At 54.9% G+C, this 18,744-nt stretch overlaps 1 protein-coding gene across 1 annotated transcript; it reads left to right on the top strand.

The window, feature by feature from the left end:
• The first annotated feature begins 4,083 nt into the window (after positions 1 to 4,083).
• LOC113487367 (fibrinogen-like protein 1-like protein) lies at positions 4,084 to 10,106 on the top strand. Its single transcript, XM_026861885.1, has 4 exons — positions 4,084 to 4,087; positions 5,723 to 5,866; positions 7,919 to 7,981; positions 9,080 to 10,106. Exons 1-4 carry the CDS (start codon positions 4,084 to 4,086, stop codon positions 9,706 to 9,708), a joined length of 840 nt encoding a protein of 279 aa, XP_026717686.1. The 3' UTR covers positions 9,709 to 10,106.
• The last annotated feature ends 8,638 nt before the right edge of the window (positions 10,107 to 18,744 follow it).

Here is an 18,744-nt window from a genome sequence, read left to right as displayed (position 1 = left end):
GGAACCAGTGTCCAGCACCAGAAGTGACTGTATGCACCATGTCCCCTGCACCCCACACCCCAGCCCTGCACAGAGGGCTGCGGGGAGCATGGAGGTGCCTGTGGGTTGGCCTCTTTGCCACTCTCCTCCCCAGTCCCTGTCTCTGACCTGTCAAGAACCCTGCACATGCCCCCAACCCCAGAAACAGCAACCAGGGGTTGCTCCCTCTCACAGGAGCAGAATGGTCTCAGAAATGTTTGTGAGGACTTTGCTTCATGCCAGATGGCTCCACTACTTTCTCAAGCCAATTTAAGAGGAGAAAGATGTGGCACTTCTACTTTCTTGTTCTGTTTTTGTTTCAGTAGCCTGCTGACCAGATGTCTCCTTCATGGCACAGCTTCAAACCTGGGCTCTCGGCAAGCCAGCATCCAGCTGAGGCTCCCACCAAAAATTCCACGTCACAGGAGCCCACATCAAGCAGTGCGGCATGCAGGTCTGGGTGGACAGTGGCATCCAGACCCCTCCAAGGTCAGGGATCACTGGATCGACTTCTGTCTGAAGCCTTCAATCTCAGCCCTGTCTCCTGGGTGAGAGGTTGGGAGCTTGGTCTGCAGCCTCATTTAGTGTGGAAGAGTCACAGAAGCAGCACTGCCACGTCTGCAGAAGGAGAAGGGCCTGAGCCGCCTGGGAAGAATGACCCTCGGCACAGAGGCCATGTGGCCCCTTCCTGCAGGGGCAGAGGGGTGGGTGACTTAGGGGCCGAAGCACCTGTGGTGTGTGGGGCCACCTGGGGAAGGCCCAGCTGCTGCTGGCGGGCCACCAGATGCAGCAGGAACATGGGCTTCATCAATCAGGGAGAGGAAGTCCTCCCCTGGCCCTGTGTGCATGGGGCTCCACCGGGCTGCTCCAAATAGAGGCAAAGAGCATTTGCTTCACAGAAACGGCGTGTCCATGGGACAGCCCACCCACAGTCCAGTAGAGACCCCAGGTTTGACTTCAGCTCAAGCATTCTACTGGATGATGCACTCAGAGTTATGGAACAAAGGTTTTCTAAATCACGCTGACATGGGACCTCTTCCTAAGAAGACAGCTGCAAGAGAAGCTGTGAGTAGATGCAAGTGGGAAGCAGGGCTGAGGATAACAACCAGCAGCTGCACTCCAGAGGCAGCACAGGGACATCATGCAGAGCTTGAGGAGGGCGAGCACAGGCATGAGACGGCACTCTGGGAGCAGCAAAGGCTCCCCATGGAGAAGCCAGGATTGGGACCTGCAGAAGCCATGCTCGGGCTGGCTCTGAGTGCAGTGGGCAGAGTGAAGCATTGGCCACAGCTCCAGCCCAGTCAAGCCATCAGCTGGGTCCAAGATACTGGACAGAAGGGCACAGTGCAAATGGCAGAGCTGGAAATGAGCAGATCTCACATGGACCAGAGTGGTCCCTCCAGGAAACAACCTATCTACAATGTGGGTCTAGGGTCCACCCAGAAAACGAGGCCAGAGAGGGGACTGGCAGCCAGTGCTCACAGCATGTGGCTCAGGTTTGGGCTGAGGGCCCAGGGCTGAGCTGAGACAGGCCTTGGGCCCATGCGAGGGCTCAGGCAGGACCGGGCACCAGCCATGAAGGCCAGCTGGTGCCCTCAGGGCCATAACAGCAGCAGTTAATCCTAAAACAGCAAGTCAGAGAGGCACAGCTGTCTGTGCAGGTCTCTCTGGCTACACAGGCCCTCAGGATTTTGTCAAGGCTCTTTAGGCTGACAAAGGGACTTCTCAAGGTGTGTTCTGCTGCAGGCAGCTCTGCATCTTGCACCATGACTGTGCTCCTGCAGAAACACATAGCACAAGGGCAGGGGAGGGAGCTCTTCAAAGAACCGGAGGAGCATGGGGTGACCTCCAAATGGCGCTGGGCTACTCCTGACGCCAAAGCAGGGACAACTCAGAATGAGTTTCTAAGAGTCATTTCTGGGTCAGCTGAGAATATGTCAAGGAATGGATGTGCCACAACTTCTCTATTTTCTTTTCAGTCTTTGAACACCCTCAGACTGAAATTGTTTTTGTCTAATTCTCATTTCCCTCCCTTCTCTTATGTCCATTGCCTCTCATCCTATCCCTGTGCACCTCCAAGGAGAATCATAGTATTGGGGTGATAGAACAATTTATGTTGGGAGGGACACCTGGAGGCCATCTAGTCCAATCCCTGCTCAAAGCAGAGCTGAAAAAACAGGTCCTTTTCCAGTCAAGTCTTGAACACCTCCAAGGGAAGAAATCCCACAGCCTTTCCCTCAGCACCTATTCCAGTATTTGACCAACCTCATGTTATAAGAAGTCTCTATTTCTAACTGGAATGTCCATGTCTGTATTTCTAACTGGAATGCCCATTGCTTCTCATCCCACCACCATGCAGCTCCTTGGACAGTCTGGCTCCATGTCCTCCATATCCTCCCATGGAGCAGCTGTAGGCAGCAATGACACACACACACCCACCCCATTGCCTGCTCTTTTCCAGGTGAAGCAAACCCCATTCTCTCATACTCTACTGACACATCCTGAGCTCCAGATCCTGGCCAGTCTGGTGGTCTCTGCAGAACTTACTCCAGTCTGTCAATACATTTCTTGTAATGGGAGGTCCAAAACGCAAAAAATGAGGAGTCTGACTCCATCTGCTCTCCACCCTCCCACCAGGTAGGTGGAGGCAGAAACCAGGTCCCAATCTCAGCCCTTCTTTCTGCAGGCTGAGCAGACCCATCTTCTCGTCCTGCCCACACAGGCCATGTGCTCCTGCACATGGCCACTAGACTCCTGGAGTTCCAGTCACCATTGTCATGGAGGAAGCCCCCAGAGGCCACAGCAGTCCAGTCACACATGGATGTGAATGATCCCTTCCCTCACCCTTCTGGTGTCATTTTTGCAGATGAAGACCAGGATGCAGCAATAAACAGATCTGTGCCATGACTGTGGCTCTTTCAATATCAAACATGTACTGGGCAGGTGCTGGGTTGGAGGACACACTGGGGTTTCAGACAAGTCCCCTCTATGGCCTCTCCTGCCTGCTTTTTGCATCTTGACCTAAACACTGGCCACAGCCCCCTGGAAAACCTGGCCAAGGACTGGAAGCTGTTGGCCAAACTCTGCTGTGGGTTGCTGCCTGCCACTGCCTGCATCTGCCACTGAGCAGAAGAGTCAGCACAGCAGGGCATGAACAGGAGCCCCAGGGCCAGGCAGCCACGCTGCCATCAAACAGCCCATAAGCAAAGCCCAGCCTGCTCCTCCAGGCCCAGGCTCTGGCCAGCATGAGGTGAATGCTGGGCTACTGGAGTCCTCATAACCAAGACTAGGGTGGGTATCAACCCCCAGGGAAAAGGCAGGTCTGTCATTTTCTGCAAGCAGTCCACATTGTAAGCACTCCTAGTAGCAGAGTGGAGCTTGAAGTGAGACCATTTGACGTCAGTGTCACGTCAGAACTCCCAAAACTCCCTCGTGATACCTGCAAAGGGCTGCAGTGCCAGGGGCGACCACAGCACACGTTGTGCAAGAGGCAGCGTGGTGGCAGCCCCTGGAGTGGCACTGGCAGCAGTTCAGGGCACAGTTCGCCAGGAACACTAGAGCAGCTCTTCCCTGAAGGGTCTGCTGGGGTCCCCGTGGCTGCTGGGCTTGGTGCCCACTCTGGAGAGCGATTGACAGCCGACGTTTGATCGCCATCCAAGAGGGGAATGTCAGTTGGGTGTTTACTTACACGTTTAAATGTGAAGAAGTGCCTAGAGGATGCTGTTCCCTGGGGAAACCCTGCCAGGGCAGGAGGGCAGGCACTGTAAATTGCAGTTGGTTTAAAGCATTCACTTATGGGCACCAAATTATTTGCTTTTCCTCTGAAGAGACTCTTCACCTTTGTGAGACACAGCCTTCATTGTCCAAGGGCATATCACTTCATGAGGAAGAGCAAATAAGCTGTAAACCACTGGTCCTGCTGCCAACCAGAGGACGAGTGCTGCAGTCAGGGTCTTATGCCCCCACCCCCCACCTGATGAGCCCTATAAGTTTCCAGCCAGATACCCCCCTGTCAGGCCACAGCCGCTCGGCTTCCCGCTGCGCAGGGTCCCCGCAGAGACAGCAATGGGTGAGTGGAGGTGTGGGGGAGGGACGGGACAGCAGCACTGCTGGTGACTGCAGGACATGGGGAATCATGGTGCTTTGTCTTGGGCAGGGCTCCCTTCTCCCCACACCCCAGTCCTCCCAGTGCCGAGCCCCTTCCCTCAGCTGGGCTCTGCCCTGGGCTGGCACCTGGGGCAGGAGGCTGCATGTTCTGTCATTTCCAGGCTGTGTCGGTGCAGCCCTGCAGTGCCAGACAGTCGGTTTTACAAACCTATTTACCAAACGTCCTTTGTGATTTTCAGTCCTACATGGAAAGCAGAGAATAGAACAGAGAGTAGAAGTCTAGAACAGAAAAAGTGGTTTTAAGATACTCTTGCCTAAGGAGCAATATTGAACAGGTATCAAAGTCTGGAAGTTAGATGCTTGAAAGCACACTCTGCCCCCCAAAGAACACCCGGGAGAGGCAGATCCTCTCCCTGCACCTCCTTCCCACCCAGACCTTCCCCGACCATCCACATGCACGGGGGAATGGGTCAGCAGTGGAGGGAGCACTGCTGCTCTGGTGACCTAAAGAGGAGACATCTTTAGACATCCCTCGAAACAGAAGCAAACTGAGGCCCTCAATGCTGTGTAGGAGCTGAGAAGCAAATCAGTTGGACTGAAGGGTTTAAAAGCCCTTTTGTAAAACTGTCGCTGACACAAGGGACTAGGACAGCTCTGAGCTCTCAGAACAGGGTGTTTGTCTCTGCAGTGGCCGCAGTCACACACAGCAGTGCTGGGCAGTATCCCTGATCATCTTCCTTCTCCATCATCCCAGGAAATGGGCCAAACCCAGGTGTCCTGGGGCAGGGCTGTAAGTTTGTCTCTGCCCTTTTTCAAACAGAGAAGGGATCACACCAGTCAATCTGCCAGGGTGAGCTGTGTTTGTCATCACATGAACAGATCTCCCCACGAGCAGGTGTCTCTGCAATGTCCTGCTCTCTAGGAATCATGACTTTTCTGTTATTTTATTTCGATTTCTTATTGTAAAAAAGTGTGCTGGTTTCCCTGGCTGCTCTGAGCAAGAACAAACTGGAGCAGCTGACTACATATGGCAATTCTGAAGTGGCCATATAACCATAAAATGGATATAATTTCCAGCAGCCAGGCAGTAATTCCAGGGAGTTCATGCTGTCCCTCCCAGTGATGCTGCCTTCAGGCCGAGCAGAGGAAAACACATAGACTTGCCCTGGGACTTGCTCCCCCCCAGACATCGGGGCTCTCAATGCCTACAAACCCCATCCTGGCACAGGGGAGTGATGGGAGCGGGGAGGGAGGGGGTTTTTCCTTCCAGGCCCACTCTGCTCATGTTGACCATCTCCATTCCCCAGAGCTGGGTTTTACAAGGATTCCTGGTTACAGTCACTCTGCATTTGGACAAGTTTTTGAACTTCTCCGGTATCAAAGACTAGGGGTGCCACCACTAATGACACCCACCAGTGAGTCTGAGACAGCTCGTCCAAATGCGTGTATTGGGCTTATAGCTCTGAGAGGGAGCCCTACACGTAAAGGGGTTTATTTCCCTATTTCACTCTGCAAGTGAAGGAGTCCAGTGGCATTTGTGGCTCTCTAATGGAAGAGTTATAATCTTTCTTCTTTATCCAATCTCTTCTCATTTCAGCTACCCAGTGCCTTGTCCTCCTGCTTTTCACCTGCCTACTGCCCCTGGCAGCATCTCTTCCTGCCTTGGACATAACAAACTTGCATCTCCTCAATGGCACGCTGGACGGAGTCATGAATGTTCCCCCCGAGTCCTCCCAGCTCGGTAAGTTCACCACTACAACAGGGAGAGGAAACAAGGTCAGGTTCAGTCAGGCCCTGCGCAGAGCCCCTCACCGTCCCAGCCACAGCCCACACAGACGGACTAAATGCTTCTCTGAGCAGGCAGTGTCGGTGCAGGGTCAGCTCTCTCACTGAATCACCTCAGAGTCCTCTGCTTGCTGCCTGTCTCTCTTCTCATCTGGCATTAATTCTTCTGTCCATAAGCAAGTCCCATAGTCCAAAGCCTAGTCCACAGGATCCCAGAAGGAGGGACAGGCTCAGTCTCACTGGAAGCAATGCCAAGCCAGGGATGCTGTGGGCCCCTGGGCTCCTCCTCAGAGAAGCGATGTTAAAGAGGTTAAGACAAAAGATCACGGTGTGTTTTGAGGAGACAGGGAACAGTAGACACCTCTGGAAATCACCAGGTCAGTGGGGAACTGAACTCAAGAGAGAAATGAGTACAGAGGAAGTACATGAAGTCAATACAAAGAGTCTATGCAGTAGCACTGGCACAGAGCAGTCAGTCAGATGCTGGCATGGAGTAACTTACAAATGCCAGGGTGTATTGGAGCACTGAGGAACCCTCCAGGAAACACTCCTGGAACAAAACTGGGGGCTGCAGGTGGGACATGGTGTGACAGAAAGGGCTGCTTCACCTCTAAGGGAGGAGGAGGAGCTCTTGGCAGAAGAGCTCAAGGTCCAAGTGTTTAGTGCTGGTTTTACATCAGCCTTCACCACACAGGTCTGTGGAAACTGTCGACACAGGAGCACCCACAATTGGGACAAGAGCTTCGGCTCACCAAGAACCACAGCTCCGAGTAGAGAGAGAGGGGCTGTGCTCTGGGCTTCATGCTCATCCCACCCAAACCACTCGTTTGGGTGCTCTGAAAACAAGAGCAGCATGGATGCAGGGTGGGGAAGTGGGGAGGCATGCCAGGGAGGACAGGCTCCAAAGTCTTTGGAAGTCTTGACTTTGCAGAGGAGTCCTTCCAAAGGGGTGGAAAGTGAAGGCAAAAGGAGCAGGGGCAGACCACAGCTTACAGAATTAACATGAGTGAACACCTTCATATGGCTGTAGTAAAAGTAAATACCATGGTAGGAAAATCCTCCAGATCATGTTATGTGAGTGCCCCACACAGGCTCAGGCCAACCGCCATGTTCAGTGCTAGGATTTAAGACACATTTGAGGAGAGTCAGAAGGAAAGGGGTTAAGAACCTGGGAGGCAGACTGTGTCAGGGAAGGCTGAAAAACCAAATGGTTTAGCCCCAAAATCAGAAGACCACAGAGGAGGAAGGGATGGCAATATTACAGTCTGTCTGCAGGAAGGAGTGTACTCTGGGTGTAGTAGGGGAAGGCGTAGGCTTCTGCACAGTGCAAGAGGCTTAAGGAAAACACCTCACAAGGGAGGGGACAGGAAAGCACCAGCTGAGAGTGAAAGTGGGAAGCAGATATTATGGAGTGTTGGAGAGCAGCAGCAGCTTCTGTTTCAGAGGAGTGACAGGAATAGCTTTTGTGATTCCACAAGCCTGAGACTCATTCTCTGTTTTACAGCCACCAGTGGATATGCAGGAGATGGCCTTGCAAAAGAATTGCATTAACTCACTCTAAGCCAACCTCTCTTCCAGTAACATCCCCCAAATTCCCTCCTGACCCAGATGGGCAGAGCCCCTCTCCCAACTCCTGATGCCTACACCAGCCTTCCTGTGTCTGCTCCTGTTTTTTCCCCTCTCTAACGCCTCTTCTTCCTGAGTCCCTTCCTCACTGCTTTTCCTGCCCTTTAACAATCATCGTTCTGGGGTTGCCACCGCCATTCAGAGTCTTTCCCACACACACTCTGCCAAAATCACCCTCACCAGGGAAGAATCCGCCCCATCTTAACACTGTCTAGATTCCCCCAAACACCAACTGGCTGACACCTGCAATGGAAAAGTCCCTCTGAAATTAGAAGCAACACACAAAACCCAGGAATCTGGAGAAGATTATGATCTCCCAGAGGGCATTTACTGTGTCTACCCTCAACACTCACTCCCATCTCCTTTTTTCTTGTTAATGCAGGTAACGGCAGCACACATGTTCGACAGGTCAGAGACGTTGCCCCCCACCCACTGGTGGGCCACGGTAAGTCCATTCTTGAGGAACACCTCTGCTCACAGGGTCTCACCCTTGCTGGGCTTGTGAAGAGCTCCCAGCCACCTTAACCCATGTCCTGCACATGGTCTGCCTCCTCCTGGGAAAAACATCACCAGGCTGTGGAGGAGCCACAGCCCGTAACCTTGGGGGAATCCTGTTACCAGCCATGTCCTGGGCCTGGCAGCTGAGGAGGATCTTTATGAGGATCTCTAGCATGGGGCAATTCCACCCAAAGATCCAAACTAGAAAGGGATGATTCATTCTTGGCCCGGTAAGTGGCAACTGGTTATCTTCCTGCTGTCACAGCACAGTTGACAAGAAGACTGGGTAAGAGAGGGACTGACTGTGTTACCATGCTGACAGAGTCAGCATCAGCCCAAAAGACAGATCCCATCACAGTGGGAATAAACAGTAACAGAGGTACTAGGAAAGGAGCAAGTCCCTTCCCAGGACCATGTAGCTCCAGCTGTTTGTTGTGTAAGGTGCTGACACTCTGCAGCATGGAAGGGCCACAATCAAATCAAACAAGTCAGGAAGTCTCTAAAGCACTACACGGATAAACCCAGAGGAAGCCAATGGATTTGTCCTATTGCGATCATGAGGGCTGATGTAACTATTAGAAATATGGATGACTTGATCACTGTCTCTCCAGGGCTTCTGGGACTACTCTATAAAGTTCTAAAGCCCACATGCTGTGACAGCAAAGGGCTTTGTAACCCAGATTTGCATTGGTCTGTGTGGTGGTACATGACTTGCATACTACAGGCAAACCACAACAGCACAGCAAGACCAAATCCAGCCTGGGCTGGGGTGTGTCATGCGCTGGCTGAAGACAATGTCAGGCTCAGTCTCACCAGGCCAAGACACTTTGACGGAGTGTCCTGATCAGTTTGAATTCTGTCTTGGAAAGATATGAGGCCCTACTCTCATGCTGCATTTCCAGATATTAATTTCTTCCTGTGAGCACATGACAGGAATACAGCTTAAGAATGTGTGTGCCAAAGGATAAAGGCTCAAAAGAATTATAAGGTACTTTCAGCATCTCCTTGCCTGGGATTTAATAACCATCTCTGTCTCCTGCCCCAGGCTGGCCCAAGGACTGCAGCGAGATCCCTGCCAGTAGCCGCAGTGGCGTCTACATCATCCAGCCCAAAGGACTCCACCCCATCGTGGTGTCCTGCGAAATGAACGTGACCAACGGGGGCTGGACGGTCATCCAGAGGAACCAGAGAGACACAGCAGTCACCTGGGCCGAGTCCTGGAGCACCTACAAGTATGGCTTTGGGAGTGTGCACAGCGAGTACTGGCTGGGCACTGAGTACATCCACCAGATCTCCCAGCAGAAGGTCTATCAGGTCAGGTTTGTCATCCAGGACTCCACAGGCAACATCAATTTCTCAGACTACAACCTCTTCAATGTGGAAGATGAGTCCCACGGCTACCGGCTGAGGCTGGGCGCATACTCAGGGACAGCGGGGGATGCCATGACCTCAGACAACCCCACCACCATGCACGACAACATGAAGTTCTCCACAAAGGATCGGGATCAGGACACTTACAGTAAGAACTGTGCCTACAGCTATGAGGGCGGGTGGTGGTACTCGGCGTGTTATTCTGTACGGCTGAATTTCAAGGGTGGCATGACCTGGGGCAGCCTCTGCAAAGGGAACTGCAAATCCTCCCTTATCCTCATCAAACCAGCCCCGTACTGTTAGTGCCCCTTCACCCTCCTGTCCACACCAGATGCTCTGTGAAGGCTCTGCATGACCAAAGAACCCGAGCCTTTCTGGAGCAGAAAGAGGAGCCCAGTGGTTTCAGTAAAATGCCACTTTCCAATTCCACTCTCTGAGTGCAGGCTCCCCGCGGCTCAGCTCTTTTCCCTTGTGCTTGCCAGTGATTCCTTGTTATCATGTTCATAATCAAGAATTTTAAAATTGCTTGTGAAATTTGTGGGTTACACATGTACCTTCCCTGCGGGAGGAAGACACTCAGCCCTGAGGGGAGTTTTCATCGGTTTCTCAGGTGCCTCCAGAGCTCACTTGCAGAAAGCAGAAAAGCCACAAATTTCCATATTCTCTGTGCCTCTCTGCAGTGCCTGGTAAAGCATCCCAATAAATTTGCTTCCCTGAGCTCATTTTCCATAAATGACCATCTATTTTGTATCTCTGATGTGCTCCCACAGAGACCTAGGAAATCCCATGTCGGGTGGTGGGACTGGACTCCTGGGGCTTATGGGGGGAAAAGCCTTGAGCGGTTCTGGCAAGAATGGATGCACGAAAATCCAGTCTAGTTACACTGAGAGAAAGGGCCTGTGACCTGCACGAGGAGGGTTCAGAAGGGGCCCATCACATGGGAGAACTCTTCCCACATCCTCACTCCATTCACGGTCCAGGCTGGCAGCATCCTGGCATCACGGTCCTGCTGGCACTGCACTTTGTGCCCTGCCTGTCTGCGAAGTCATGCTTTGATCCCACAGAAACCTGATTTCAAGGTCATTGGCAGCTCTGTCTGCTATAAGTGAGAGGCACTGAGCTTACATGGAAGCAGAAGAGAAATAGGTCAGGTCTTAGGAAGCTCCTGAGTTAGGAAACACTGATGGGGAAGAGCTCGTTACAGGCATGGGCTCACCGTGCCCATTTCTGAGCCCAGCTGAGATGGGCCTTTGCCAGGGAAAGAGCAGGCAGGACCAACACTCTGTGGCTGTAGGACGAGGCCCTGCAGCTCCTCCACCCCACGGCACCCGGGCACTGCCAGGACAGGCTGTGTGAGAGCGCTCCCACTGCCACAGCCCGTGCCTGCCCTTCTCCGGGGCAGCACAGCTCCAGCAGAAAGTTCCAGGTCCAGGACTGATGGCTGAGGGACAGCCCAGTCCACAACTCCACTGCAGAGCCCAGTACAGAGTCCAGTGCCCATCGGCAGCCACCCAGAAAGGTTCAAGAAATTACAAAACATGGAAAGAAATGAGCAGCGGAGGATCCCCGAGCTAGAAAGTGCCTCGCACCACTCCAGAAACCTGCCCTCAGCACTGCGGATCATGGGGGTCAGGGGGCTCAGGGCTGTTACTCCCGGAGGCAGCTCTCAGCTGCAGCATCCTGGGAGCCTCCAGCATCAGGCATGAGTCCCCCCAAAGCAGAGCACTGAGCACGGGGGGACCCGAGTGCAGCCCATCCCTGCCCTGCAGCATGGGGAGGGGACACTGGGCAGCGCCACGGTGGGCATGGCGTGGGCTGGCAGAGGCTCTCCCAGCCCAGGGGCAGGGGACGGTACCAGCGGATGAGGGTTGCTGTCAGGAAGGTGCCTCCCCCCGCCCTGGTGCCCCCAGGGTGGGTTTGGCTTCACAAATCCGCAGGTCAGTGACATCAGGCGACACTGGGCAGGCTGTGAGGTGGCATCATTGCTGCCCTGAGGCCTGTGGGATCCCCAAGCAACTTGCAGAACTCAGAAGTAGGGGCAGCCAGAGAGCACCTCAAAATATCCTCAGGGCACACCAGGGCCAGCCCAGCGCGGGGGGTCACTGTGCTGCTGTCTGGTCTCTCCACCATGGGACGTCCCAGTGTTCGGAGGTGTCCTCACCTCCCCCACCACAGCACCAGCCCACTGCAGCCCCATGCTCCCAGTGACCCATCCAAACACTTCCAAGCCCTGCTGAGCTCTTGGCCACTCAACAGTGGTGACCACCAGCCCCCGGCAGCTCGAGCAGGTTCCCTGCACCCAGCTCTGGCAGCCCACGCTGAGCTGGGGTCATGCAATGGATGTTAAACATCATCTCACATCATGAAAATGTCCTGGCCAGGACACGGCCATCCCCACTCTGGCAGCAGTGCGTGGCTCACCCTCCAGCTGCAGTTTTCCATGAAGGTTTTCCACTAATGCTCCCCAGGAGTGACCCCCACCTCCCATGGGGCCCTGGCTGGTGGCTTTTCCTTAGTCATCCAGCACATATTTCACTGGTAGACCCAGAGGTAGCAGGGCGGGGGTATCCCTGCTCCTGCTAGAGCACCCCAGCCAGGGAGCGGGGGGGCGTGGTGCATGGTCACAGCCCCGTGGGGCTGCGGTGTCTGGCGAGTGTGTGCAGGGGCTGGGAGTGCTGGCTGGGGGTGGGGTGGGCAGGTACTGTGCCCAGGCAGTGGGTCCTGCACTTGGAGAGCTGCCGGGGTGGTCTTTGTACCCACAGCAAGAGGAACATAGCAGGGGGGCAGGGGCAGGTGGTTTGGAGTGATGTGGGGGCTCAGCGGGTGGGCGTTGGCGGGGGGAGGGCCCAACAGTACTAGGTGCCACGGGCTTCATAAATAAAGGCTTTTGTGTGGCTCCTTGGCTCTGGCCATTAACAGAGGGGTGGGGCAGGCAGGGTGGTTGTGGGGCAGCACTGGCCAGGCTTGGGGGTCACTGGCAGTCAAGGGGAGTCCTCCAGCTTGGGGAGCACCTGGGCACCACACTGGCACGTGGACGAGCCCATCAGCACACCAGGGAAGGCAAGAGCCCCCACCAGAGCCTGGTGAGGCTGCGCTTCCCCCAAGGCGGGCCTGGGATCAGCTCAGCAGCTGGGCCCTGCTGAGACACCTCACATGGCAGGCAGCCCCTCACGGAGGGGTGAACCCCACAGCTGACTGGGCTTGAGCTGTTCCCAGAGCCTGGGTGCAGCACTGCTGCATTCTTTGCACCCATTCCCCCCCAACCTGCTCGTGCCAGCCACCACTGGAGAGGCAGCAGGAGGCCTGAGCTCACCCTGGTTCATCCCAGGCCCCCGGTGCTTTCCTTGGTTTCATGCAATGGAGGGTGGGACAGGGCTGAGGTGGAGGGAGCCCCGACACCCCCAGCTGCAGCCTCTGGGGCTGCCACCACCTCACTTCCACCAAGAGCCTTCGGTCACTGGGGAGCTGCTGGGGAGCTGGTGGCTCTTCCCATCCAGAGCTGGTGGTACTTAAATTTTATGTGCTTGCATCCATAGGAAAGAATGGATTGCTTACCCACAGCCGCTTCTCATTGCACCCATGGGCACACAGCACCTATCACCATCCATACAAGCGTTTCTCAGCAAACACAAGGACAGATTGGACACACAGCTAGGTCTGTTCTGCACACCCTGAGCAATAATTAGTAAGGAACTCTAATCAGGAGCTACCATCCTTGAGGAAGAGAAACATCCTGGAACATGGAAGCTCGTTAAAAATGTTTAACATGGAAGCTCGTTAAAAATGTTTTTTGATAAACAAATCAGTTTAATTAGAGTGTCCTTTGAAAGAACTATCCTCATTATAATACTAAAAATCATGCCCACTGCTTTGAAGACCCCTGTCTGAATAAAGACCCTTGGAGTGTGCGCAGAAAATTAAAACCCCACTGGGACTGTAAATAGAAGCGAGTGTATTACTAACCAGTGTGGGATAGGGGTGATAAGTAACTAACCAAGGGTCATTGTAGGAATTACTTAATCAGGTAGTTTGGAGGGTATCGATACTTTGGAAGCTTTCCACCAGCACCCTGTGCAGCACAAAGCACCATCTCCTCTCTAAACTGATCCTGGTTTCAAGAGCCTTTACTTCAGGTAACACCCCAGCCCAGGCAGCACCCCAAAGCCCTGCCAGGAGGCAGGTTCATTGCCAGAGAGCAGCCTGGCTCCGCCGGGTGGAGGGGGGAACACGGAGCCCCTGCACCTGCCCCGCCAGCAGCCAAGGGGAGCAGCGCAGCACAGCCAGCTGTGAGGAACTGAAGGGGTTAATGCCTCAAACAGTCATGACAAGTAAAGCCTCAAGGACAAATTGTGGCCTTTGTGGTTGGTCTAAGGAATGAATTATCTGCCAGGGAAGCACAGGGTGTACAGAAGGGTGCAAGGCTCTGCTCCCTCACAGCTGTATAGCTCCATTCCCCAGATAAGCATCGAAGGGGGGAGACATAGACTGAGTAAAACCATATGTTCAGGTGAAGGACTACACCTTATTTTATGGCTCTAGTCTTGAAGAGACCTAAAAGATTGATAAGAGATAAACAACCGACACCAGATGGAGCTATAATTGCCAAAGGAACAAAAACTAAGGGAAAGGTAAAGGACTGGGAGGGGGGAGATGGTAACCACCAACTCAACTGTACAAAAGGGTTAATGCACCCCATCCCCCCCAACTCGCACAGAACCCCGGCTCCACCTTTTCCACACCTCTCATGGAAATGAGTTTGTGGAATACCTGCCTCTGTCTAATATGCAAATCAGCTGATAAGATGAACTTAAAAGGCAACAGAAAACATTGCTGTGTGTGCACCCACCACCCAAGATGACTGGACCTGAGACAATGCTGGATCCAGGGGTGATAACCAGAATTTTTGACTCCTTTCCTTTTTCCTTTCCTTTTTCCTTTCCTTTTTCCTTTCCCCTTTCCTTTCCTTTCCTTTCCTTTCCTTTCCTTTCCTTTCCTTTCCTTTCCTTTCCTTTCCTTTCCTTTCCTCTCCTCTCCTCTCCTCTCCTCTCCTCTCCTCTCCTCCTTTTCCTTTCTTATAGAGACATTGCTTATTATTCTTTTCCAAATTTAAGTTGTTTTCTACCCCAAGTAAAACATTTTAACAGGTCATTTGGTGTCATTTCACTTTAATTTAACCCAAGGGGATCACAAAACCATTTGACTCCCCAGACTAGTCCAGGTCATGACACCAGCCTGTGCCTACAGCGACACTGGTCCCCTGGCTGGGGTGTGGCAGGGGAATGGGGTCTCCACTGAGCCTGCCGGCCTCGGGACTGGGGCTGTTGGCTTCACCCAGGCTTGTCTCAGCTGCCAAGCAGCCATCAGCGTGTTGCTGTAGTTTCGCTGCCCTTTCACAGTGGCACAGGGGAAGTGATATCTGTTGTTGATAATCCAAGAGTGGGACATAACAGGGAGTTTCAGAGGGTGAACCTGGGGTGAAGGTGCAGGGTGGAGCAGCACCAGCCTGGAGGGGTGGCCAATAGCTGGGCCCCCACCAGCAGCACAACCCTGGGCAGCTGCTTTTGGTGATACAAGTTACCAAAGAGGTGCCCAGAAGTGGTGTCTGGGGCTGGAGAGCCGCAGCAGCCAGCACGCAGGTGGCACGTCCCTCACAGTGAGGGCCACCACAGCATAGAGCCATGAAACGGGGCTGAGTCCCACTGGTCCCAGCACACTTGACAGTGAGAGGATGAAATCCCCAGCATGAACACCACATGGCAAAGCCTCAGGATGCGGACAGCTCCCAGTGCCCCCTCCCCAGCTGGAACTGCCTCCCCACCATGCTGTGCGCTCAGCCAGGGCAGCCACATCCCAGCTCTGACTGCGCATCCAGCTGAAATCTGCTCTGCAGGAACCGCACACACCTGTGGAAGGAGGTGACGCCTCAGCAGACCCCTGCTGCAGCCCCCACCCCACAGAAACCACCCCCTGTGGCTCAGTGCCCCCAGGAACCCCTCCCTCAGGTCCCCATGGGTGAAGGCAGCCAAGGCCCCGGCCGTTGCGGCACCTCACCCCTGGCGCAGGGCTTGGGGCTAGCTGCTGGGGAAGGGGCTGGAGCCGCACACAATCCTGGGCTCCCCCTCAGCAAGTGAGGGGACAGCGAACCCCCCACAGCTCTCACAGCTCTGTCCAGCTCTCCCCCCCCACTAGGACAGCTCCAGAGCACTGGATGTCTCCCCCCCCAACAGGGGTGTGGCAGAGGCGGAACACAGGGTTCACACCCAGAGCAGGCCCTGTGCAGCAAGCCTTGCGCACCCATCGGCCCCACTTGTGCCCTCTTTCCTCTCCTTTTCCGCTTGACCTCACAATCCTGGCAAGCTCACACCACTCAGCTGAGCCCTGCCCTCACACCTCCACTGCCACAACCAGGCCCTGTGGGGCTCCTCCAAGCAGTCGGTACCACAAGCACCCCATGACTGCGCACACCCACTGAAGGGAAACCGTAGGAAATTCCAGCGCTCCTGGCACCTTTCCTTAGGGGAAACAGAGAGGGCAAGACAAGAATGTAATAGCAGTATTGCTGCAGGAAGACGAGGGGTGAAGCCTGGTGCACGGGGAGCTGGCGGGCACGTCTGTGTATCCGTAGGAGCTCTGGCCACCCACACCCCGTCTCCTGAGACCCCCCCCTGGAGCAGAGGAGCTTTCAGGCCCGACCAGGGCAAAGGGGACACTGAGGAGAAGCACACACCATATCACCCCAAAAGGGACAGCCCAAATGCCCCAAAGCACCCCCCCACACCCTGCGTGCCACACCTCCCCTCCTTTGACCAAACCCAGCAGCTCAGCTGAGAGCAGAGAGCTCGTCAGAAACGCGCTGCAATCCCCACGTGCCAGCAGGTCCCCAGCAGGCAGGAGGGAGGCCCAGGGAGCTCGCCCTGCCCACTCCTCACCAACAGCAGGCAGCACCCTCACCCTTCCCAGCACGGCCTCAGGGAACAGCACCCCCCTCCCCGTCCCTTTCTCAGACTGATGCAGTCACCAGGCAAAACTCTGTCCCCTGCCCCCCACTTTTCAGCCAAGACCAGGAATATTTACCACCCAAGCCCCCAGAAGAATGCCTTTCTTTCACCCATTTGTGGCTGAGTATCTTTAATGGTTGAGATCCACTGTGGAGATCTGAGGAGGAACCAGTAACATGAACCATTCGAACCACCCATACAAAGGCACATGGATTAGTGGGGTTTTGGCGCCCGGGTCCTGCACCCCCCGGCTTCAGAGAGAAGCAAGCAGGAGGCAGCGCTGCAGCCTGCTGGGGCAGCTCCCCCATTCCAGCATGGGGGCAGAGTGATCTGTTCCTCCTGCTCCGCTGCACCAGAGCCCCTCTGCCAGTAAGCAGGCCCAAGGCTGGGTTCAGCCTGCCTGCAGGGACAGCCCAAAGCCCCAGGCCCTGGCACCACACAGATTTAAGATCAAACCTGGTGTTTGGCAGCACTGACTTAAAACACTGAGAGGTGCCACATCAAGGACTCAAGGGGTGCCCCCCAGTACCCCCCACTCCCCATGGACAGCCCCAGCTCTCCCAGACTGCAGATGTTTCCTGCCAGGCGCTGTCACTGAACCTGCCTCTGGCCTTCAAGTGTGTTGGTTTGTAGCATGAAAATGCACCAGGATGTGACACAGAGACACAGCTCCAGAGATTTGCACTTGGTAACCAGTGACCTGGGACACCAGGCTCCAGCTCAGTATAAATCGACACTTCAGCACAATAATCCTGCTCGGAGGGGCAGACAGACTGACAACCAGTGGGGTCCCAGAAAGATCTGCAGGCTGAATTTTCTCCAGTGTGATGCTTTCCAGAGAAGGCAGGCAGCCCTCCCATAGAGCAGACGTCCCGTGCCAGTGGGCGTTAACACCCCTGCCAGGCTGCTACCTCAGGCTCAGGTCAGGATCACAGAACCCCACAGTGGGAAAGCTCCAGGTATTGGCTTCTAACATTTTTGTGGTGAGAGGCAACAGAACACGGGGTCACTGCAGCAAGAGGTGAAGGCTCAGTTCCTGCACAGACCCCTGCATCAGGCCCCACTGACGCAGTGCAGTGACACAGGCGAGGTCCCTGGCACAGCCCGAGCTCACAAAACTTTGCTCACCCCTCATGGTACCAGTGAATCCTTCACCTAGGGCAAGAGAGGAGCTCCAAGGGACACAATCTTTGGCTCTTAGAACACTTCAGTACTTCAGTGGATAAATGATGCACAAATGATGCTCAGATGATCAAATGATCAATTTGATCATCCAATAATGCTGCTGTAAAACACCAGGGATGCCCCTGAGCAGCCAGCAGCATGTTGCTGCTGACCCACACAGGCTGTGCGGAAGGGGCTGTGCGATGCTCCAGGCAGCCCCAGGCTGGACAGGCTGTTCCCAACACAGACACGTCTCCAGCAGCACCTCCCAGAGATGTACATGCTGACCAGGATGTGGGCTGCCATAGGCTCAGGCTTCATCCTTCCAGGCTGCTGAAGCCAAGCCTTCCACACCCAGCACACAGCGAGCTGAGCCTGGAACCAGGGCAGACCAGGGCAGTGACACAGCTTGGGGACCAACACTCCTAAAACTCCCCAAAGCTGCAATGACAATGGGTGTGACAACACAGGGGTGGGCAGAGCTTGGATGAACAGAAACTCGGCCCTGACGAGAGCAGCCCCGTGCACAACAGACACCACTGGCAGCTGTTTAACCCGTGCTACGGCTCAGAGCGGGCATGTGGCTCCACCGAGGTCACACAGTAGTGCCAGCATACAGCCTGCACAGCCTGTGAACCCCGTCCGGCTGTCTGGCACCAGGTCCACAGGTCACATCACCGAGGGGACACCGCGGCCAGGGGGACCCCCACACCCCATCTGCAAGGGTCCCGTGGACAGCAGGGGCACGTTGCTGCCTGCAGAGCTGAGCGCAGCGTGGCATCCAGCAGTCACACACTGTCTGTCTGCTGGTCATATGCTGTCTGTCTGTCGGCTGGTCACACGCTGTCTGTCTGCTGGCTTGTCACACGCTGGCTGTCTGCTGGTCACATCGCAGCCGTGTGCTGTGCCCGACAGCTGTACTCCAGGGCTGAAGGTCACAGCTGTGGAGGGCCCAGGCCTCAGCCCAAGGCACAGGCCCCACGCACAGTGCCTGCAGGCCATGTGCCATGTCTGAAGGTCACACATCGTGTCTGAGGGTCACACACCATGACTGAGGATCACAGTCACAGAGGGCCCAGGTCTCAGTCCTAGGAGCCGGCCCCACACGCTGTGTCTGAAGGTCACACACCGTGTCTGAGGGGTCACACACTGTGCTGGGCCCTCTGAAGGGATGCCC

Source organism: Athene cunicularia (assembly GCF_003259725.1).
Source record: "Athene cunicularia isolate RWA chromosome 19 unlocalized genomic scaffold, athCun1 chr19_part1, whole genome shotgun sequence".
Lineage (NCBI taxonomy): Eukaryota > Metazoa > Chordata > Aves > Strigiformes > Strigidae > Athene > Athene cunicularia.
Note: the sequence above shows the minus strand (reverse complement) of the source record. Positions and strands in the feature narration are given on the sequence as shown.

Excerpts from the sequence above, each read along its gene's own strand:
- LOC113487367 (XM_026861885.1), top strand. Across the intron at positions 5,867-7,918 it reads CCCCGAGTCCTCCCAGCTCG|GTAACGGCAGCACACATGTT; the intron begins GTAAGTTCACCA and ends TTGTTAATGCAG. Across the intron at positions 7,982-9,079 it reads CCACCCACTGGTGGGCCACG|GCTGGCCCAAGGACTGCAGC; the intron begins GTAAGTCCATTC and ends CTCCTGCCCCAG.